General features: G+C 43.9%; 1 protein-coding gene across 1 annotated transcript in view; it reads right to left on the reverse strand.

Moving 5' to 3' along the window:
* Positions 1 to 23257, reverse strand: part of MAP2K1 (mitogen-activated protein kinase kinase 1) — a 78113-nt gene extending 54856 nt beyond the window's left edge. Inside the window, exon 1 of the mRNA XM_055320007.1 lies at positions 22791 to 23257. Coding sequence (XP_055175982.1) covers positions 22791 to 22870 — 80 coding nt within the window. The 5' untranslated portion in view covers positions 22871 to 23257. The remainder of the gene's footprint in view (positions 1 to 22790) is intronic.
* Positions 23258 to 24414: the final 1157 nt, after the last annotated feature.

The following is a 24414-nucleotide window of genomic DNA, read 5'->3' on the forward strand; positions in this document are numbered from 1 at the left end:
TTTAAAATGCCATAAGAGCACTTTTATATTTAAAAATCTAAAATACATGCAAAACATCACAATTTGACCAGGATGCAATTTAAGTATGTGGTTTTGGAGTCAAATCACCCATAATGTGCTTGTCCAAAACATATATAGATAAGTGTAAAAATTGTAGTTTGGAACCTTCACGGAAATGGAGTCAAGATCTGCACATCTCAGGAGACGTACTAGCTTCCTTGAAGACAGAGACTGTAGAAATCTGAAGTCTGAAAGCTACTGAGTTCAGCTTTCCAAATCTTAGGAAGCCCATAGGGGACTTCTCTTCCGATAACTAAAATCTTATTACCTAGTCCAAAGACTGACTCAAAAAATCCTCTGACAGTATTTCTCACACACCAATCCACAGTCCTGGATCCAATTCCTAAATCCAACACTCATCCACATTACTGCCATCTATACAATCCACAGAGAAGTGGTGGCTGCTTTTCCAGTGATGCCTGAAGCTCACCAAATTCAGTTCACACATATTTTTATTCACACAATCACACTGTCAATAATTTGCCTTCAAGGGTATAAAACATGCTTTTAGCAAAAGGTACCAAATTCTGGAAATAGCACTGAACCTGAAGTCAAGATGTCTGGAGCCCTCCTCTCCCGGTTAACAGGCCATCTAACCCTGAACCTAAAACGGAAGCAGACTCTTGTCCCGCATCACAAGGGGCTATTACGAGCACCTGCGCAGACAGTGAGAATGTGTTCCAAAACAGATAAAGAAGCAAACACATCAAAGAGACTTTTCTAAAACAAAAAACTTTCTTCTAAATTACTCTTGATTAGCAGCACCTGACTGGCTCAGTCGGTGGGTTGTAGCATGTGACCTTTGATCTCGGGGTTGTGGGTTTGAGCCCCATGTTGGGTGTAGAGAAAAAAAAATGTTTTTAAATGAATGCCAAATAAATAAATGATTCTTGGTTAGGTGACTGTGGTTGTGATGACACTTCACATTAACTCTGAATCCTCAAACAGCATTAAATAATAACCAATGATCACAATCAGTAAACAAAACCTACTAAGACAACACTCCATTGCATATTAAATTAGAGGTACTGGTGGAGGAAAAAAAAAAAAAAACAAGAAAACTGCAAAACCAGCATCATTAAGCATTCTCTGGACCTTGGTGGCTTAGCGTTAAAATTCTGCAGGCTCTGACTGGCATTCAAAAGAGAAACTTGTTCTTACAGCAACAGATAAAAAGATTTGTCCACCAAGCTCTTCCTCTTCACTACTCCCCACCCACTTCCTTTTCTTCCAAAGGAGAACGCACTCATTTTACGCACTGGTTTGCCACATCCTGCCTCGGAAGCTACTTCCCAGGAGCTGCTCCGGCTATTCTGAGAGGAGGTTTAACTCCTTCAGGCCCCCCAAACCACTACTATATTTATGACAGCCTCACCCACCACAGTCATTTACAGTCTAGTAACTAGAATCCACACGATCAGATAATACTCCTGACTTCTTCATGCTACACACTGAAGTAAGCATCTGACCTACAACACAGTCCTGCAGGAGCCACATCCCTTGGTCCCACCTGGGGGCTCCAACTAGTCCAGGTTTGCTTAATCAGCCAAAAAAAAAAGACAAAAAGAAGAAATGACTGGGGCCCCTGGGTGGCTCAGTTAATCTGCCGACTCTTGATTTCAGCTCAAATCATGATCTCAGGGTCCTGGGATACAGCCCTGCATCGGCTCCATGCTCAGCAGAGTTGGCTTGAGGATTCTCTATCTTCCTCTCCCTCTGCCCCTCCCCCACTAGTGCATGTGTGTGCTCTACACTAATCTTTTTTTTTTAAGATCTTATTTATTTATTCATGAGAGACACAGAGAGAGAGAGGCAGAGGCACAGGCAGAGAAGCAGGCTTCGTGCAGGGAGCCCCATGTGGAACTGGATCTAGGGTCTCCAGGATCACGCCCTGGGCTGAAGGCAGGCACTCAACCACTGAGCCACCCAGGCATCCCTATCTTTTTTTTTTTTTTTTAAGGAGAATGATTCAAGGAAAGCTATCCAGAAACTTAATGCACACTGTATTTGGTATCAGGGAAAACCCAATGAAGCAAATCTCCTGTCCCACATGGGCTCTGTAAGCTAACACCAACATTCATTCATTACATATTTATAGACCACTTACTATACACCAGACCTAGGCTAGAGATGGGGCATCCAGACAAAATTAAGAGGCTCCAGAAGCTCACAGCATAGATGATGAAACAACAGATATATACAAAGATCACACATCCACATACAACACCCCCAAAGTGGTCTGTCTCACACGTAGTTCATGGACAGCCCCACTGGAAGTTTTCTAATGGAGACCAGGCAAAGTTTCATGGACAATACTGGACTTCAACCTTAAACGAGAGGGTAGACTCCCAAACGTTGGCAATAAACGTGACAGAGAAATCCCAAAGGAAATGTATAAAGTCATGGGTAACATTTTATTGAATGCTTATTATGGTTTAGGTGTTATGCTAAAGACTTTACACTTAACCCTCAAAACAACCCTACAAATCAGGTATTATTACCACTCCCATATTTACTAATGAGAAAGCTAGGGATGACAGACCTTAAAAAGTCCAATTGACATCATTGTTTAGGGATGAAGGACTCCAACCTCAGCTATCTGCTTCTAGGGATCACTCCTACAACACAAAGCAAGAGCACCCACTAAGTGTCAGAATAGAGTTTATAACTGTGGGAAAGCTGGTCATAGTATTAGAAGAGAAGCAGGGCATAATTAAACTCTTTTCCCCTTTAAGAGACTTGAGATCTTTGTAGTCAAGAAAGATAAGGAATATATGTATTTTTTTAAATCCCGAAATTAATAAACACTAATACCTACTACATGTGAGATCCTGTACAGAGGAAAATTATCTTCCGCTGTGCTACAACTGGCTTCCTGCCACATATATCACCCCTGTACAAGTCGACTGGGACCCCCTGGCTGGCCAGGCCTGTGTCCTTCCCAAAGTTACCACTTAGACAAAGAGTATGCTCATCCATGACACGGGAGGACCACAGTGCAGTGAATGGCACACCAGTTGCTGAGCTCCCAGGATGCCCTAACTCCATCAGCAGGAGAAGGTAGAACAATGAAGCTTCTATGACAAATGAGTAGTACTTTTTCAAGATCCAGGATTGGACCTTTTGTAAGTTTTAACAATCTTCAGCAGTTCTTGTGCTATATCTTATCCGCCATTTTTAAAACATCAAAATATGGTGATTTTTAGAACCCAAAGACATACTGTTAAGAGAGAATTTAATAGTATTTTTTTCTCTCCACATACTCTTATTATCCCTACTTTTCTTTTTTTTTTTTTCCTAAAAGTTAAATCCTATCAATCAAACCAATACAGGGCCACCCCTAGGATGCAGTTGACCTGTATAGAAATCTGTCAAGACTTTAACAACCCTTAGCAAAGACAGGTCGAGAGAGGCTGTGAGGGTTAACAGGAAATGAATTCACTCTGTGCTGGGGGCATTTAACAGTGAACTGGTCACCTTTATTCATTCTAACTGAACATAAACTCTCTCTCCTCTGGTCATAAAACAGAATCAAAGGGTGGGCAGAGCAGAAAAATAAGAGCCCTGCACTAGAGAAAAGTCAGGGGTCCTGGATCTCCATTGAGGCTGTTGCTCACTAGCCATAAGCCACCTGGCCTCTCTGGGCCTCCGTCTCTTCATCATACATCCAGGAGGATGAACTATAAAGATCTTTTCCATCTCTAACATTTAAGGACAGACAAGTAGCAATCCTCAGGGGAGAAAGAATGAAAGGTGTTGGTGGTGAAAAGGATGATTAATACAATGTAATGCTACCCTGGGTCCAGAAATAGCCTGGCTTAGTGCTGCATTCACCTTATCAGTCTAGATTTATTGGGGGGGGGGGTGCTGGTGGGTGAGAATCACAGCCACCTACAGTGAAATTAAACTCTGTTCCCAAATGAGTTCTGCTGAAGTGTGATTTATCCAGAGTGTTAAACAACTCACCAGCAGTACAAAACTGTGTTACTGAAATTGTATTATTGCACAAACTTAACTTTTCTCCAAATGTGATTTGCAGAGAGGATGCAGAGCTGAGAATCCTGTGTCCATGACCATCTGTCCTATCCCAGTCCCTGGAGAGGCGTGGGGGGAGAGTGTGAAAAGCCACAGGTGCCATGTATATTCAGCCACCAATGTCACATATCCATCAAGAAGCCCAACATTTGCTGGGGATAAGTGTTCAGCTCAGCATGCAAAAGAGGCTCGCTGATGCATTGGCCCCAAACATTCCCTGAGCCTTCCTCTGCACCAGGCAGGGAGTTGCAGAACACCAAATAGGGAAGATGTCACCACCAGTATATGCTTCCCAAATGCTTCCCCTCTGGGCAAGGAAGGGGCTGTTGGCTGAAAAGGCAGTATAGAGGACTATAAGCACTCTTAGCTGCCAGCATGACAAGGACAAGACCCTTAACCAGAATTGGTTTCCTATCTGTTGAGTAAAGATAACACATATCCCCACACATCTCATGTGGTTGAATGAGGAAAAAAGAGATGTAAAAATGATGAGGAGTAAGGGCACCTGGCTGGCTCAGTCACTATAGCATGGGACACTTGATCTTGGGGTTGTGAATTCAAACCCCATGTTGGACACAGATATAACTTTAAAAAAAAAATGAAGAGTATACAAAGCCTCACAGAATAAAAGCTAAGATTACCACCTGTGACCTTCTTGTGCCAAAATATTAAACTGAAAATAATCAAAATAAGTCAGACTTTGCAGGGATTAACAGAGCTTTGACCTTTGGAAAGGAGTGCCTTCTGCCCTCTGTCTTTACTGTCATGTCACGACTTAGTCGTTTAGCAAAACTTCACCAAACCAGATGGCAGGGAACATGCCATGAACTGGGAACAAGGCCCAGTTCCAGGCTTCCCCAATATCAGTCCAACAGGACAGGAGTTCCAGAAACAACTGCAGTGTGATGGAATATGTACAGAGTGCCCTGGAAGGTGGAAAAGTGACCACTGGAGTGGGGTGGACAGACCTGTGACAGATTTACACAAAAGCTAACCTACAGGGGCATCTGGGTGGCTCAGTCAGTTAAGCATCTTGGTTTTGGCTCAATCTTGTGGGTTGTGGGACCTAGCCCTGCAATGAGCTCAACGGGAAGTATACATGGAGATTCTCTCCCCTCCCCCAACTAGTGCTCTCTCCCTAAAATAAGTCTTTAGGAAAAAACCCTACAAATTGAGCTCTGACACAAGATTAGGATTGCAACATGGACTGAAAGGTGGAGAAGGGAATCTCCAGAAGACAGTCTGAGCAGAGGCCAGGACCCACTGGGAAAGACATGTGGATGAACCATGAAAAAGTAGAACCCAAGAGCCACCTAGAGCAGACCTCCCCAACATCTGGCTTAGCACAAGAGTGTTACCTTCGCTTTACATCAGTGTCTACTCCTTCCTATTCCTACACACACATCCCACAGGAGATCCTCTTTAAACTCTTGGAGAAGAAAGCAGAGCTTCTTGTCAGGCAGATGGTGGTCCTGGAGAAGCTACGAGGAGTCTGTACTGAGATGTACTGTGTGGCAGTTGTTCGCTGAGCACCTTTTGCAGCCTCCCGTTTCACTGAAAGTAATTCTTTCACTTCCTCCCCCAAAACTGCAAGTGTGCCCAGCACTGTCTCTATTCTGTCTGGATCAAGAACAGCTGAAGAGTCCCATCACTGGAGGTGCCTTGGGAGGGGAGAACTGTCTCTCCTCACATGATAGAGAATAAGGCACCCTGGCAGGGAATCGAGTCCTGGCCCTTCTCACTAGTCCTGTTAATCATAAGAACCAGTCTACACACACAGAATGTCTGAATCCTTTCTGCTGGGTAGGTGTCACGATGCCCATCTTACAGATGTGTAAACAGACTCGAGGATGTGAAAGAACTTGCACAAGATCACTCAAGAGACGAAGTGGCCAGGCCAGAACTCAAACCGATGTCCGCCAGCTCCAAAGCCTTTTCCCTGTGTCACATGGTCTCCAGGCCATGCTTACTCACAGTCACACTCACAGTAGAACCTACTGTGTGAGTGGCCAACGCCCTTTAGCCCTTCTTTGCAATCCTGAATTCTTTATCTGACAAAAGAAGAGGACTGCCAAGGGAGACCTCCAAGATTCCTTTTGGTAATAAAACTTCATTTACTTGATATCTACTGTGAAATTGAAAGTGTGCACAGTGGTGACCTATAGGATTATGTGGACTCGTTATATAAAGCCTGAAAGGTAGGAAGGCATTCCCATTAGCCCACTTTGCAGAGAAGCAGGCACAGGGTGGTCACGTGGCAAGTTAACAGCTCTCCCAGGGAAGGAGCTGAGATCTCACTCTCCCTCTAACACAAGGCTGTTATTCAAAAGCCTTTCAGCCTGACAATCCTCAAGCCTCAGACTTTTGGAGCCCTCTGGAAGAGGGGGTAATTTCTGGATTCAAATGAAACACCAGACAGAAACAATTACTTAAAACCTGACCAGGAAGCTGGGCTCTTTGCTGCACTGCCAGCATCCAAAACTCCAAGAGGGGAACAGTAAGTAGGTCTTCCTCAGACCATCTCATGTTTGGACCTGGGGACTCCAAAACTCTCCTAAGCCCATTCCCAACCTTCTAGAAATGAGACTCTACTCTGTCAAACTTATCAGGAGTCAGATGGGTGCTCTGCCCACACCCTCCCCCCAATACCACCACCACTGCTGCCATAGCCGCACCACCTCAGGGAATTAGAGTAAGACCAGACAGCAGGCTCCTTGGGACCCCTTCTAAGACATTTCTAATGTCCTCTCCACCTCTGCCTTTGTAGTCTCAGAAAAGACAGGCACTTTCCTGGATACCGTGCCATCACTTCAACTTCTGTTTTTAATCTCTGACCATACTCATGCATGTGATATCAACATTTCTTTAGGGACAAAAAATCCTGAAACTTCAATTTGTTTCTAAAAAACAATTTCTTTTTTTTTTATTTAGATTTATTTATTTACTCATGAGAGACACAGAGAGGGAGGCAGAGACACAGGCAGAGGAAGAAGCTGGCTCCCTGTAGGGAGCCGGATGTGAGACTGGATCCTGGACCAGGGATCACACCCTGAGCCAAAGGCAGGTGGTCAATCACTAAGCCACCCAGGAATCCCTAAAAGACAATTTTCTAAACCAGAGAGTGTGTTATACTGAAATCAAATATCACATTTAAGGCTTCCTAAAAATATTACCCCTGTACAATGCCTCCCTTTTGTTCCCACGTGCCCATCCCCCAAATACACACATACACTTTAGACTGTTATTTAGATCCTAGCATGTATAATTTAAATGTCTTTAATCTACTAAAAGGACACTTGCACGTGATTCCTCACTTTACTTCAAAAAAATGATCCAAACTGGAGCTTCCATTACATATCAGGACCAAACAGGTAAATACATGGATGGCAAATGCTGACAATAAATGAATTTAAAGTGCATTAGACTTCGCCCAGAACACTGGCATCTTTTTCCATCTTCAGCAAAAGTCCATTTCATCCATTTCTCAGCTCAGTGCCTGGTCTATATTAGGTATGTAATAACTATCAGTTAAATGAATGTTAATACATTTGAATCTTCTTAACACCGAAGTTCAAAACCTATTATTGTAATTGTAATTTTAGTCAAAATCTAAATCTATTTGACCATCACACAAAAGCCATCCAAATCAACAACAAACAACAAGCAGCTGCTTCTATTCAAAGTATACATACCTCTGTCATCTGAACTGTTTTGAAGTTGGCCTTGATTGGAAGACAAATGGCTAGCAGCTGCAAGTTCAGTTACAAAGGGCTGGGTAGGAAGGCAGAGCACGAACCAGAGGGAATCAAAGTGCTGTTTCATACATTAAACATGGAATTCCTTTCCAACAAACATCTCTCATTTTCCTAGAGGCAACTAATCCGGACATGCCCTTTGAACTTAGGAAAACACAGGGCTGCACTCTGGGAAAAAAAAAAAGTCTAGTTTGCAGGCCAGGCAAGGCTGGGAGAGTAGGACAGTCACTCCTCTTGCACACCTTTCTGTTATTTTCAAAGGAAAGTGTCAGCCATGGGAAAGTCATGAGCTGATCAGTCCAAAGGCCCACATTAACCAGACTCAATACTGAACACGTTACTTTCCTTCGTCCCTCATTTTTGACTTCACAAGGGACAAAAATAAATTAATAAAGGGGTAAAATTGGATGACGTCTAGCCAGTAATTTTCTGCAATGATCAGAATGTTCTAATCTGTGCTAACAGAGTAGCCACTAGTCACATGAAGCCTTAGTCCCTTGAAGTGTGGCTTGTGTAATTTAGGTACTGATTTTTAAACTTCATTGAATTTTAATACATTGAAATACATACAAATACATTTGAATAGCTACAAATGGCTGGCTAGTGGCTCCAGTTCTGGAGAATACAACTCTATAAAGACCTCTAGGGGGCGCCTGGCTGGTTCAGTCTGTAGAGTGCGCAACTCTTGATCTCAGGGTCATGAGTTCAAGCCGCACACTGGGCACAGAGCTTACTTAAAAAATTTTTTTTCAAGACCTCTATCATTTTACATAATCTTTGGGCAGCCATGTGGGAAAAACGTGGAGGTTAGAGTAGGCTAGTCCTAGATTCTAAACTTAGTCCCACCACTTTCTAGCTATGTGATCTTCTGCAAATTACTTCACTCCCCTGAACTTCATTTTCCTTATTTGTACAACAGAATATTAGAATCTTTCTGGCAGAATTTTTGTGCAAATTAAAGATAATGCATGTAAAGAGAACAGACAGGCTCTCAATAAATGTCAAGTTATTTTTCCAATTAATGATGTCCTTCAGGGATGCAAGTTTCATGTCTCTGGACTTCATCCTACTCTTCCTTCCTGATGTAGGAAGGACTTATTACCCCACAGATTAACTGCTGTGCTCCTACAGATGCAGCCCTTGTCTTTCAAGAATGCAACTTGCTCAGGAATTGATTCAGGTCCTCAGCTGTGGATGAGCCAGTGAGCCAAGTCCTCTGCACCTCCGGAACTGCTGACTTCCGCTTACCCTGTGTACCCTCACACCAGCATTCAGGAATTCACAAAACTCTTACCCATGACTGCATACCAAGCTGACACTTTGTTCAATGCAACCAGAACACCTGTTGGTGGCTCTGGCCTTTCCCTTCTTAACTCTCCCTACCACTTCCCCCACCCTCCAACTTCCCCTAATATTTTATGGCTTCTTTATTTGGAAATGCTTTAGGATAACCTTTCATTTTGTAATTGCTCAGTGATTCAGAATACTCAGAAATAGAAATGCAACAAGCTACATTTACAGCTAACCCAGCATTAGTTTCATTACCAAAATAAAACAAGGCAAAAGAGACTATGTTTTAGGAGTGTTCCAATAAAATAAAATGTTGTAGTCCCTATCTAAATTTTTTTTAAAGATTTTAAGTAAGCTCTACACCCAACATGAGGCTCAAACCTACAATCTTTTTTTTTAAGATTTTATTTATTTATTCATGAGAAACACACACACAGAGAGAGAGAGAGAGAGAGAGACAGACAGACAGACTCACTCAGGCAGAGGGAGAAGCAGGCTCCATGCAGGGAGCCCGACGTGGGACTCGATCCTGGGTCTCCAGGATCACACCCTGGGCTGAAGACGGTGCTAAACCGCTGAGCCATCCAGGCTGCCCTCAAACCTACAATCTTTAGATCAAGAGTTGCACGCTCTACTGACTGAGCCAACTAGGCCCCCCAGTCTCTACCTAAATTAATACGTGTTAAAAGCCTGGTCCAAGCATTCCACTGGCCTGTTCTCTGGTGAATGGAACCTTGCCATGGTGCCAATGACCAAGGTTTATAGTGGACATAGATGAATGCCTAAAAGAAGCAGGATAAGTTTTCTATTAATAATTATTGGGATGGTAAGCCTCTGTCTTCTTCCTATTGGGGGCTGGGAGTGGGGGAAGAAGCTAAAAATATAGACTGGCATTTTGGTAGGGTTTCAATCTAGATTCCAGTAAACCATCAGACAAAAGGTTTACAGTTGGCTTGGAATTTTTGTTAACCTCTGAGGCCTCCTCCCCCGACCGTTTACTGAATGATGGTATGAAATCAAATTGGGCAAATAACTTTAGCTCTGGACTCTCAAATGTGGTGAAACTCTAATTTTTTAAAACTAATCTGGAAATGTAACCTATAACTCAATAAAGAAGGGACTATAATTATCCTGGATACAGACAAGTCTGTAAGGACAATATGATTGGCTAGTCATGTCTTCTTACAACTTCCCATATTCCTAGACTTAACCTGAATCTGGAACCCATGTAGATCACTCACTCAACTTACTGTTCTACTTAGTCTGAAAAGTAGATACACGTAAGAGCATTCGAGATTCTGAACCGTTCTTGGTAACAGTTAAACTCAAAATAGGTCAATTCCAGAAAGGCATTCATTTCAAGGGGACTTTTGTCTGTGGTTATTTTGAAAACCACTGCTTTTAAAACTGACATTATGAAGCTTAAAAATAGACCCTCCTACTAAGGATCCTAGACTAAAATACCCTTTCCTCCCCTCATTTCCTTATTCCCTTTTCACTCAAACACCTAAGAGAATGGTGATAGAGAGGAGTGCCTCCACAAAACCTTCAGATTATTACATGAAAAAATTCAGATTATTTCTTGAACAAATTCAGATTAGTTTTTTAAAAATTGTTAGGATAACTGGATAAAGTTCTCAAAATTTGGTGTTGGGTAAACTTGGAAATTTTTCCAACCAAGTATCCCGAATGAAAACAAGTAATATATACACCATAAAGAAACTGAAGTCTGAAAACCACCTCCTCCATTCCAGCTGTGTGAGCTCCCAGCAAGTTCCTTCTCTCTGGGTCTGGTTTAATCTCACAAATGCAGGCAGGGGGCTAAAGGATCTGTAAGGTCCCATTCAGCCCAAACAGGCTCTGCTTCTATAAAGCTAGGCAGCTGCTTCTTATTTTCATGGCTCTTTGGAAAAAGCAGAAATGTTCCTTGCCCAGAAGGTCCTTGGGAAGCATCATTATACTTAACAGTGTTCCTATGGGACACAAGAACTGCTATTGAGAGTAACATAAGATGGCTATAAAAATATAAAGGTGTTCAGAGGAAAAAATAAGTTATGTTTGAAGATGACAATACTAAACCTAAAATGCATATAATTCTACCAAATATTTACTAGATATAATGAGTGAATTTAACAAAGCTGTAGGATATAAACAATTCATACAAACCAAACCATGGTCAGAATGGAAAATACAAATTAAAAAATGTTCAATCACAACGGCATCAAAACAATGGCACCAAAATGTTAAGTCTTCGAAATATTAACTAAGGACACAGAAGAATTATTCAGAAGAAACTATAACACTATTATAGGAGAGAGAGGAGACATTAATAAATGGAAAGGTACACCACGAAAGTTATTAAAGTTTTCATTAGGGGCACCTGGCCTGCTCAGTTGGTAGAGTGTGCCACCCTTGATCTCAGGGTTGTAACTTCAAGCCCCACATCAGGCGTGGAGATTACTAAAAAATAAAATCTTTTAAAAATATATTTTAAAATAAGTTTTCATTAACCCTACCAAATAAAAAAAATCATCAAAACTACATAAGTTAAAAGGAAATTTTAGAAATACATCAAAATACAATAAAGACCAAATAAAAGCAAACCTGAAAATACAACAGATAGGTAGATAAATTATATTTAATAAACTCCTATAAGATACTAGAACTCATTGTGGAGAACAATTAGACATGTTTCTCACACCAAACACATTAATAAATTCCAGATGGAACAGAATTAACCATATAAGAGAGAAAAGACTGTAAGAAAAAGAAGCCACATACTCCCGCGAAGTTGTGAAGAGATAGGTCTAAATACTAAAGAGAAGTAGACTGTCCCATACAAAAGACATGCTTTTAAAGACAAAAAAATAAAGATTTTTTTTTCTTAACACAACATGAAAGGAAAACACCGACAGGACAATGCAGTAGCCACATAATTGATAAAATCTTAAAACACAAAGCACACTGACCTCAACAACCCACAAGTAATCATGTACAAATTAACAAAAGATGTGAATGAACAAATAAAAATACAAAGCACATAAAAACTATTTAGACATATCTATTAAAAAATCAGCAGAGAAGAAAAGTTTGCATGTGACTTTTCAAAATGTCTAGTAGGTACCACAAAACCAGCCCACCTACCTCTCCGGCTTCATCTTCTACAACCTGCACCTATGCACCCAGAGCCCTCAACTATTTGTTGGCTCCTCCAGGCATCCCAGGCTTTCCCACTTATGTTAAGTGGCTCATCCTGCGCTCTCTTCCTGCCATGCCCTGCCCACTCCCCCCCCACCCTCACCCCCCCCCTATTCCCATGGAAATCCTAGCCATCCTTCAAGACCCAGCTCAAATGTCATCTCTTCCGTGATGGCTCTCCTAATCTCCCCCCCTGGACGTGCCTTCCTCTTCTCAATGAGCTCCGACAGTACTTTCTTTGTACATCAAGGCACTTTTCTTACCCTGCAGCCATTTGTTTCCTTCTTCTTGTGGCCCTGCAACCTCTCCCTGTCCTATGAGATTTCAAAATCCCTGGGCGCAAAATCCAAAGACAATCTTATTCAACTGCCTACAGCTTCTAGCATAGCAAATTACATTAAGCATTCAATAAATATTAGTTTAAACAGAATTGGTAAAATACAGAAAATAACTTCATTTTAAAAATACAGCCTGGCTAACACCTAAAGTAAAGCAGATTGACCTTCAAAGGAGCCCTTTTCACCCATTAAACTATTAAAAAAAAAAAAAAAACTACACTTAAAAATAAAAAACCTTCTGCAGCTTGAGGAAACAGTTGAAATATAATTGGTTCCATCTTTTTTTGGAACATATGCTGTTAATACGTAACAACAGCGGCAACATGGTTCACTGCCTCTGATTTGGTGTATGAATTAATCTAAAAGCAGAACAAAACAGATTAATTCAAAACATTTGCAAGACTATCCGTACATAATAAAAATCTGGGGGCAACTGGGTGGTACAGTTGGTTAAGTATCTGACTCTTGATCTCCAAGTCTCAGGGTTATGAGATGGAGTGGCAGGCTCCACACTCAGTGGAAAGTCTGCTTAAGTCTCTTCCCCTCTGCCCTTCCCGTCCCTCTCCCCACAAGCCCCTGGGTTCTCTCTCACAAATAAAATCTTCAAAAAACAAAAATCTGGATACCACCTAAATAATCAACAAAGTATCATTTATAAAGCCAGACCCTGTCCAATTCTACTCTTCAGCCAAAATAAACGACAAGCATGAGGATTATATCCAAGTGTCAAAATTGGGGAGGCAAGGGTTGGAGGGAAGAGGGGGTGCTCACCAACTGATCACATGTAAATAATGGAATGTCCAAAAAGTTACACTAGAAATTCGAATGTCTGTAGTTTCCTTCTTTAGAAGATGTTTAACACATTCAAGTTTTTTAAAGAGTTGTGCTTAAGCAGGCAAATATTCGAGGAAGGGTTGTGGTGGGGAAAAGAGGTCACATTACCCCTCTCTGCTTTTTCTTAACCCCCATGTAACCTCTTCTTAATCTGACTCCCTCGGTGACATCAAAGCAGGACCCCCCTGGGGAATACACTGAGAAATCCGATGCAGGATCAGCTCTTTCACAGTCTGCCCAGAACCAAGACCCAGAGAACACCTGCTGCTTTAAAACAAAACACCATTCATCCTGGGAGGAGTTAACTTAGCAAACAGGTACAGGGGCCTCCAAACAGCTCTCATGGGCTTTCAGGCAACAGAACCAGGACACAGGACATGAAGTAATAAAAACACAAGCAGCATTAAGACAGTAAGAGCATTTTTGAAAATTGGCAGCTTCTAGAAGAAAACAACAGAAACAAAATTGGGACCTTAAACTTTCTTCTCAGGCTCAACTTCATTTTCTGCCCCATCCTGTGGGTTCTCTTGGTTTGTTTTCTCAGCATGTCAAAAACATTCACCATTGCTTGACCTGTGCTTCCTGGGGAGGTGGTGCAAATACTAACAATTCATACACAGGAAAGCTACCAAGAAGGTTTTTTTGCTGTTATCAGTGTCTTTGATTTGTTTTGTTAAGATTTTATTTATTTATTTGAGGGCGGGAAGGAGGAGAGGGAGCAGGAGACGGAGGGGGCAAGAATCTCGAGCAGACTCCTTGCTCTGCCCACATGGGGCCCAATCCCACGACCCTGAGATCATGACCTGAGCCAAAATCAAGAGTCCAATACTGAACCGAGTCACCCAGGTGACTCAGTCTCTTTGTTTAAACATGATTTTGGGGGTGTCTGGGTGGTACAATCAGATATCTGACAGCTCTTGGTTTCAGCAGGGTCTTGATCACAGGGGCATGGGATCCAGCCCCATGACAGTATTCGTGCTCATCGTGAAATGTGCTTAAAATTCCTTCTGCCCCATCCTACCTTCTAAAATAAATAAATAAATCTTAAAAAAAAAAAAAAAAAAGAAAACTTTTTTTTGGTTTTGTCCAATCTACCAATAATGATTAACTGTCATAGACCCAGGGGTCCAAAAAGGTATGGCCCCAAAACAAGTTAAGGGAAAAAAAGACATAAGCAGGACGCCTGGGTGGCTGAGTGGTTGAGTGTCTGCCTTTAGCTCAGGTTGTGATCCTGGGGTCCTGGATCAAGTCCCACATCAGGCTCCTTGCAGAGAACTTGCTTCCCCTCTGCCTATGTCTCTGCCTCTCTCTGTGTGTCTCTCATGAATAAATAAATAAAATTTTTAACAAAATAAAAATAAAAAATAAAATGATACTGCATTTAATGTGATGTTCATTATACAATAGACCACAAGTACAAAAGAGGAAATAGAAAATGTGAGTTAACATTAAAAAGGGCATAAGACTCAGGATGAATTCTGTTCTTTGGGTACTTCTAAAATATTTATTATGGGGGCACCTCAATGGTTGGGTGTCTGCCTTGGGTTCAGGTCATGATCCTGGGGTCCTGGCATCAAGTCCCGCATTGGGCTCCCCCATAGGGAGCCTGCTTCTCTTTCTCCTTCTGCCTATGTCTCTACCCCTCTTTCTTTGTCTCATGAATAAAGTCTTTAAAATGTATTTTTTGGGATCCCTGGGTGGCGCAGCGGTTTGGCACCTGCCTTTGGCCCAGGGCGCGATTCTGGAGACCCTGGATCGAATCCCACGTCTGGCTCCCGGTGCATGGAGCCTGCTTCTCCCTCTGCCTATGTCTCTGCCTCTTTCTCTCTCTCTCTCTCTCTCTCTCTCTCTCTCTGTGACTATCATAAAATAAATAAAAATTAAAAAAAAATAAAAAATAAAATGTATTTTTATGAAATTTTCCATACAGAAAAATGGAAAGAATAAAACAGTTAAACTCATAAACTAGCCAACTAAGCAACTGTGAACATTTTGCCACACTTGCTTTATCTACTATGGTATGTGGATTTTTTTCTTGAACCATTTCAAAGTGAGTCTCATGTATCATCTATGAATAACATTCCCCTACTTAATCATGATACATTACATCTAAAAACTTAGCAATTCTCTATTCAAATTTCCCAAACTGTCCCAAGAATACATTTGATCGCTATTTCATTTTTGATTCAGTATCCACCTGACGTTCATGCATTACATTTGGTTGGCATGTCTCCTTAGTCTGTTATTCTAGAACCATACCACTAGCACCCTTTTGCCCATGATACTGACTTTCTAAAGAGACTGGGTCAGTTGTTATAGAGAATGTTCCACATCCTGGATTTGTCTAATGATTTCCTCCTGGTGTCATTTAACTTGTTCCTCTGTCCCTGCATTTGTTGTAAACAGGAAGTTCGGTCTCAAGGCTTGATTCTAGACACAGATCTGGCTTAGATTTTAAAAGACAGGCAGCATATAAAATGTCCAAATTAACATGATTTATCAACACTTTTAATTTGGTATTAGAGCAAAAGATAATAGCTTTCTGAGAAGGAAGAAATCAAAGTGGATTAACAACACTTTCCCTTTGAATAACATTCCGGTAATTATCAAGTGCTTTGATAGATTATTTCAGATGATGCTCATCTGCCCAGCTTCCCTCACAGGTTTATTACATTATCATCCTTACTTTACTAATAAGGAAAACCAAGGCTCAGTGAAGTCAAATTACACAGCCAAGATCAACAATTAAGAAGTAATAAAACTAAGTCTGGAAGCCAAGTCCGAGAATAGCATGGAGTTACTCAGAAAATGCTATAAAATCTCAAGATTATGTAAATGGGAGATGAGATTTATGCTAGGTCTTGAAAGATGGGCAGCATTCACTCATTCCAGACACTCTGCCAGATGCAAGGTAAAGATCAGTATACAAGACAGTCATGGTCCCTGCCCTCACAGAAGCTAAAGTGTGATGGCAAATACAAAACAAAAATACAATAACATAGGAAAGCAGAGGAGGGCGTTCCAGACAAAAGAAACCACGTGGGCAAGCCCAGAGAGAGGTAGGAAGCAGCATGCTGGGGTGAAAGGAGGACAGTAAAGGGGTCAGTGCAGACCACAACAGATGAACCAGGAAAGAGAAAAATCAAACGAGATGGGTAAGGCAGCACCAGTAGCAGCTACTCTACTAAAGTATTCTCCCTTTGTTTCAAAGACACATAAGTGAAAGAAGAATATTCTAAGCGTTTATATTCAAACAAGGGCCCCACACATCTCCTTGCTATGGACAGAGTCATCTTTAAGAATCTTTTTGCCTTTTCTGTACCTGCTGCAACAAGAGCAGGGGCATTCTTCCCCAGGAACATGGGCTTCAGTTGGATTGAGTGTCTCCCTTTGGCTCAGGTCATGATCCTGGGGTCCTGGGATCAAGTCCCACATCTGGCTCCTGCAAGGAGCCTGTTTCGCCCTCTGCCTCTGTCTGTCTGCCTGCCTCTCTCTGTCTCTCGTGAACATATAAATAAAATCTTAAAAAAAAGGGGGGGGGCTCTTACATATCATGGAGCACAGCCTGGAAAGGCCGTGAGAGACCCTCAAAAAGCACATCAACCTGTCTTAACCTTTCTGTCCCCTTCCTGAAGGGCCTTGACATTCTAAGAGACAGGTGTCCCTTACAAACCTAGCAGAAGTGCTGACACTAGGAACTATGCTCCAAATGCAATCATGAGGTAAGTCTGTTTTTGGGTTACAGTGACACAGTACAAAAGCCATAATCTGTGGATGCCACCAAGGCCAAGCAACACACCTACACCCTCCCATTTATTCAGCACCTTATGGCCTTCAAAGCACTTCTGTATGAGGTACCTTGTTTAATCCTCACAGTACTCTTTCCTTTTTTTTTTTTTTTTAAATTTTAATTTTTTTTTATTTATTTTTGATAGTCACAGAGAGAGAGAGAGAGAGAGAGGCAGAGACATAGGCAGAGGGAGAAGCAGGCTCCATGCACCGGGAGCCCGACGTGGGATTCGATCCCGGGTCTCCAGGATCGCGCCCTGGGCCAAAGGCAGGCGCCAAACCGCTGCGCCACTCAGGGATCCCCTCACAGTACTCTTTCAAGGTAGGAATGCTTCATTTCATCAGCAGGTGTCTACTGAAGAGCAGACACTGTTCTAGTCACTGAGCAAGGAACAAAGCCAAGGCCCCACCTTCGTGGAGCTCACATATTAGCGGGGCAGCAGATTGACACTTACACACAGTGCACTATTAGTGGCAAGTGCTATGAGGAAAAACTGGGCACGATAAAGGGGCAGAGAGTGACAGGGAGTGCCGGGTTATAGATTAGACAGAAACAAAGAAAGATTAAGTATGTGCCTCATCATGGAAGGAAACACAAGGTACTCCAAGCAATCCCATTTGAGTACATCCCACAGGGAACTCTCACAAGGGTGCAAAAAGAGCTGTGCACAAAGATGGTCATGACTGCACTGTCTGATGTAGCAAAAGAAGAGTTGAAAACAGAGTTGTCTCATTCTGGGGGAATTGACATAGGATAATAAATAAAATGTGGTACATGCATATGACCACTCTGCAACCAAGAGAAATAATGAATAGCATAATGCAGCATCAGGAATAGAGGTCAGAAACATGGTATTTAGTTTAAAAAAATAAAAGGAACTATTCTGTTTAAATATTCCTAGTTCTCCTTCCAAGAAGCTCCCACTCCTTTGAAGGTCAGCAAGGCCATGTGATTTACTTCAGCAAATGAAATAGGAGCAAAAGTGACCTGTGTCGCTTCTGGCCAAAAATTTTAGGAGCCAGAATGCAGTTCACAAGACACCCTTCTAACATGAGCATATTTGAGATGGTGCCTCCATGAGCCTTGATCCCTAATGGAATCCAATGAACAGAGACTCCCACTGACCTCCAAGTGTGTTAAACAACTGAGATTTTTTCTGGTTGGTTGTTACCTCCATATAACCTAATCTATCCCAACTGGGGCATATTTACAGCACAAGAGCAATCTTTAAGGCAGCCCGGGTGGCTCAGCAGTTTAGCACCGCCTTCAGCCCAGGGTGTGATCCTGGAGACCCGGATGGAGTCCTATGCTGGGCTCCCTGCATGGAGCCTACTTCTCCCTCTCTCTCTCTCTCTCTCTCTCTCTCTCTCTCTCTCTGTGCCTCTCATGAATAAATAAATAAAATCTTTAAAAAAAAAGAGCAATCTTTATAAAATTTGAATATATTTAGGGTGCACAACATGATGATTTGATACAGGTAGGGAAATGATTACTACAGTCAAGCTGATTAACAAAGGTATCTATTTCCTTACATAGTTACCTTTTTTGTGTGTATGAGAGCACCTGAAATCTATAATCTTAGCAAACGTCCAGTATTCAAAACATTAACTATTATTATTAACTATAGTCACCATGTTGTACACTAGATCTCTAGACTTATTCACCTATGCTAACTGCAAGTTTGTACCCTCTGACCAACACCCCCACCTTCCCACCCATGGTAATCACTTCTCTAGTCTCTGCTTCTATTTATTCCCCCCCTGTTTTAGATTCCACATATAAGTGAGATCATGTAGTATTTTCTTTCTTCTGTGTCTGGCTTATTTCATTTAGTATAATTGTCTTCCAGGTTCATTCATGTTGCCACAAATGGTAGGATCTCCTTTCTCAAGGCAGAACAACGGCACAATCGCATTCAGCACTCTATGCACAGAAACACACAAAACACCATCCACCTCCCAAAGGTACACATACCCAACAAATGGGTGGAACCAGAAGACCATGTATTAAATACCCTAAAGTGGGTGCCTGTGAAAGAAAAGGAAATCGAGAGGGGGAAATGACAGCAAAGGGGGAAAAGAAAAGAAAAAATGAAAAAGTATAAAAAGGTTTGTTAAATACATCATGCAAATAGAAAGTCACTCACCAAAAAAAATAAAAAAAAGTCACTCACCGATTTACTAAAATATTTTTGCACTTACTATGTGCCAGCTACTATATTCCAGAGACTACTTACAAAACAATGAATCAGAAAAAGGCAGCTCTGACCTTACAATTTATGGTGTACAGAAAAGAGAGAGATATAAAATATCCTAGTAAGAAACTATGGACAGTGAATGAGTGTCATTAAAAAAAAAAAAAAAATCAGGTGATAGGCACCTAGCTGGCTCAGTCAGTGAAGCATGAGACTCTTGATCACAGGGTCATATGTTTGCTCCACATTGGGCGTGGGGCCTATTTAAAAAAAAAAAAAAAAAAAAGGAAAAGAAAATCAGATGACATGGGAAAGTAACCTCCTTTAGAAATTAGGTGGTCTGTGAACACCTCAGGGGAAATGGTATTTAGGTAAAGATGATGATTGCTTCCTTCCTAGCTTGGGAAAAGGAAGGGATGATTCATCCTAGGCAAAGGAAACAGCATGTGCAAGGGCCTGGAGGGAGTAGAGACCATCCCAAGGAGGAAGTAAAAAAGGACTGGTAGAGTGGAAGAAATGGGTGGCAGGAAATGTGGTGAAAGAGATGGGGGTGGAGGTTCACGGTGGGCATATCTCTGGGCCTCATAACCCAACAGGAGTTTGGAATTTATTCTAAATCCAATGGAAGCATGAAAACATTTTAAACAGGGGAATGATATGATCTCATTTCCAATTTATTTCATGCTAACGCTTAGCACCCTTGAAGTATGCTCATATGTTTTTGCAAAATTTGCAAAAGAGGTATTTTTGCACTCTTCTTCTTCAAGGACCCCCGCAACTTGTATAAACTTCAGGTCCCATGTAACCCAGCTCCGTTCAAATGCATTAAGTGCTAAGTTAAGAGGTAAATCCCAGAGTGCCAAGGAGCCACAGAGAAGCAACCTTGCCAATTCAGTACCAAGAGATCCTTACTGTCAATGGAGGTTTTTCTTTTTTCTTCAGTTTACATGACATGGTAATGTTCACAACTGTACCCTGTCTAATCACAGAAATCAAGAGAACAGCAGCCTTGCTTGAGAAATACTCTCGAAGGTGAAAGATGAAGATGTGTACAGCTTTCCTCCCTTTAATGCCAGGAAATGTAGGGGAACAGTCCATGTTTGTCTCAAGCAGCCTACACAAAGATGCCTCCCATTGTAACACAGTAATGAGTCATGGAGGTAGATGCAGATGGCACAAAAAAACGAAGGGATTGCAGGGAGTCGCTTATCCAGAAGCAAAGGCAACTTAACATACATACCCACCACCACGAATGGAAATTACCTTCCACTTTCCTTCAGTTTTCTCAACATTTATCCAGTAACAAAGGCACCAGAAGCTAACATTTATGGAGATTTACTACGTATTAGCTCAATTAATCTTCAAGACTATCCTACATAGGTTCTATCATTAGCTCCATTTTTGCGGACGAGAAAACTAAATCTAAGCCTTTGAGAGAGACATCCCAGGTCACAAAACCACAAAGTAACAGAACCAGGCTTCAAACTTAGCCTGACTCCAGAGTCCAACTTCTTAAGCACTGTGGAGAATCTCCCAGTGCCACCAAATTTTTCTGCCACCAACTCCAGAGTAGTTTATTCTTTTCTTCCTCATATTTTTTTTTTTAACAAGATTCCTCCCATTTGCAAGAATACAGCTGTGATGCCACAATTAACAAGAGAATGACCACAGGTACTTCCACCCAGTACCTAACTCCAAATCAAATAGGACCAGGACAGTCAGGCCACAACATTCAAAAAGCCACTGTGGTCAAAACATGTTCTGCCCTGTGCTGGGGGGATCAGTTTGTTTCCAAGGGGTAAAATTCTGCAAAGTCTGAACTGCGCAGAATCTGAGCTATACAAGTCAATACCGTGCAAAACAAACACTATAGTATTGAAGGGCGTTTGCTGGGAGCAGGTCTGAGGTACCTAGCTGAGTTCACAGCACAGGTCCACCACTGGCCTTGTGATCACTAGAGGGATGGACAGAGTCACCAAGCCAGCAGGTCCCCAGACTATTAAAATCTAAAGAGAGAAAGGAAGATGATAGAAATCACCAAAAAGCAGAAGGTTCAAACCTACTCCATTTGTTTCATCAGCTAGCTTCCCTACATCTCCAAGTGTGCCGATAAAGATTAAGAACCAAATCTTTCAGGGATCTCTGGGTGGCTCAGCAGCTGAGCACCTGCCTTTGGCCCAGGGCATGATCCTGGGGTCCCGGGATCAAGTCCCACGTCTGGCTCCCTGCATGGAGCCTGCTTCTCCCTCTACCTGTGTCTCTGCCTCTCTCTATGTCTGTCTCTCACGAATAAATAAATAAAATATAAAAAAAAAAAATCTTTCCTGGTTACTTCTCCAGGTAGCCGGGTCTCTCTCCCTCACAAGTCTTGTTCCTTACTCCAGATGCTAACCGAGTTCTGGGAGCTCAGAAACACCCTCCCTAGAAAACAGCCTCGTCACCCGTTTAATGAGAGAAAGTGCTGGTTTGCGAGCAACACTGGAAGCTGCAGAGATGGAGCACCCTGTGCGTGTGGTTTTCACAGCTATGGGGTGTTCAGTGTATTAGGTCAGGAGTTTAAAGGCTCCTGATACAAGTACGGAGAGCCAGGAGAGTCGCTGGTGAGGAGCGATTTGCTAATGAATGAAGAGTCCAACGGAGAAAGGGGAAAGCGGCTCCCTTAGAGACAACAGTTTTCCAGGAAGAAGGCCAAGGACCTGGAGCCCCCCCCCCGCCCCCCGCGCCGACGTCGGCAAGGGAAGGGCCGAGGGGCTCCAGGTGCACACACGCCCCCGCCAGCCCCAGCCAGCCCGCCGGTGGCCGCAACAGGGCACTCCTGGCCCACAGGTGTCCAGCACAAAGGTGCGGACGCTGCTTGCTGTCCCAACTCCACACTCCGTACTTCGGGCCGGCCTTCATTCTTTGCAGGACGCTTGCCTCCCTTCTCCGCTTCACAGGCCGGGCTCCCCGAGACGAGCTGGAGAAAACAGCTGGGGAGGGCGGGGGGCGGGGGGCAGGGGTGGGGGGGAGGTGAACCTGGTTTCATCCTGGGCGGGGGGGGGGGGGGGGGGCGGGAAGAAAGTGAATGGCCAGTGGCCAAGGATGACTGCAAGGGTCGGGGGGGCGGGGGGTTACATGGGGACTCGCTGGGTCCACCGACTGGTCTGAGTCAGGAGCACGATCTGTGCTTAGTCACCGACACCTCGGCGGCCGGGAGTCCCTCGCCCCTGCCGGCCCGACTGGTGCGTGACGAGCCCGAGCGGAGCCCCGCGCGCCGCGCACCCCCGCCTCGGCTCCGCCGCCCGCGCCGCACTTACTCCGCCGAGCTGGTCCCGTTCACCGCCGAGCCGTCGGGGGCCGGGTTCAGCTGGATGGGCGTCGGCTTCTTCTTGGGCATTTTGGACGCGGGAAGGCGCGTCCGGCTCCGAGCGGAGAGCGGCCCGTGTCTCGCTTCCTCCGTCCGCGCCGCCCCACGCCCGCCGCGCAGGGCCGAGCAGGGCCGAGGGCCCGGGGCTGCCTTCGGGGGGGGGGGGCGTCAGGGCCGAGGAGCCGCCGGCGGTCCCGGGGGACCCCCGCCCCACTCGCGGGGGGGCTCGGTCGGCGCGCGGGGAACCCAAGGGCTCCCCCCGCCGGCGCAGCTCGCAGCCCGGCTTCCCTCCGTCCGTCCCCCAGTCCACCGGTCCGTCAGGCTCGCCCCGCACAGCCGCAGCCGGGAAAGTACAGCCGTCGCCGGCGCCGCGCCGCCAGCCGCTCGCTCGGCGCAGCCGTCCCAGGGAGGGAGCGGAGGGCGGAGGAGGGGCGGGGAACAGGGAAGCCTCGCCCCTCCGGCGGGGCCGCGGCGCCTTCCACACACGCCCACTCGGCCCCGCCCCCGTCGCCTCGCCGACAGCCAATGGGAGCACGCCTCGGCGGCAGATGACGCGGAAATACGTCACGGGGGCGCGGCGCGCTGCCGGGGGGCGGGGGGGCGGGGCTCCACAGCGCCCTCTGCCGCCGCGCGGCGCTCGGGTGGTCGCCCCGCCCCCCGCCCCCCTCCCGGTCCCTCCTCCTCCTCCTCCTCCACCTCCTCCTCCTCCGCGGGGAAGAGAGCCGGGCATCCTGGTTCCCGGAGCGGGGGGGAAGGTCCGGTGCCGCCGGGGCCCCCTCTGCGGGGACTGCAGCGCCCTGCTGGGGCCGGGTCGTGATGAAGGACATGCGATAATCAGACGAATAAGGAAAAAGGCCTCATTTCTAGAGGAGAGGGAGCGTGGGGGGGTGGATAGAAAACTTGTCAAGAAACTCCTTGCGCCTAACAAACTGGCAAATGGATACCTCGATTTATGTAAAATTGTTATGCACTTTGTTGATCTACTGATGATCTACAGGGAGATGGGCACTCAGTACCCATGAGATTGTAACTGGGGCAACCTTTTTTGAGAGCAGATTGATAGTATTTTTTAAAATCTTGAAACCAAAAAAAAAATAAAATCTTGAAACCTAAAAAAAATAAATAAAAAATAAAAAAATTAAAAAATGGAATCTTGAAACCTCCCTTAAAAAAAAAAAAGACCTTTAAACCAATGATTCCAGGTATATGAAACGTGAAGAAATAAGATGTAAATAAAGAGCTTACTAAAGTATAGGAAGCACCATACCTATTATTTTTTTTTATTTTATTTATTCATACCTATTCTTTTTATTTTTTTGTTTTTTTCTATTATTTTTAAATGTAGATTCAGGGGTGCCTGAGTGGCTCTATTAAGCATGAGACTTTTTTTTTTTTAAGATTTTATTTATTTAATCATGATGAGAGACACGGAGAGAGGCAGAGGGAGAAGCAGGCTCCATGCAGGGAGCCAGATGTGGGACTCCATCCTGGGTCTCCAGGGTCACGCCCTGGGCGAAAGGCAGGTGCTAAACCACTGGGCAACCCAGGGATCCCCAAGCATAAGACTCTTGATT

Source organism: Nyctereutes procyonoides, unplaced genomic scaffold (assembly GCF_905146905.1).
Source record: "Nyctereutes procyonoides isolate TBG_1078 unplaced genomic scaffold, NYPRO_anot_genome, whole genome shotgun sequence".
NCBI classification, from domain to species: Eukaryota; Metazoa; Chordata; class Mammalia; order Carnivora; family Canidae; genus Nyctereutes; species Nyctereutes procyonoides.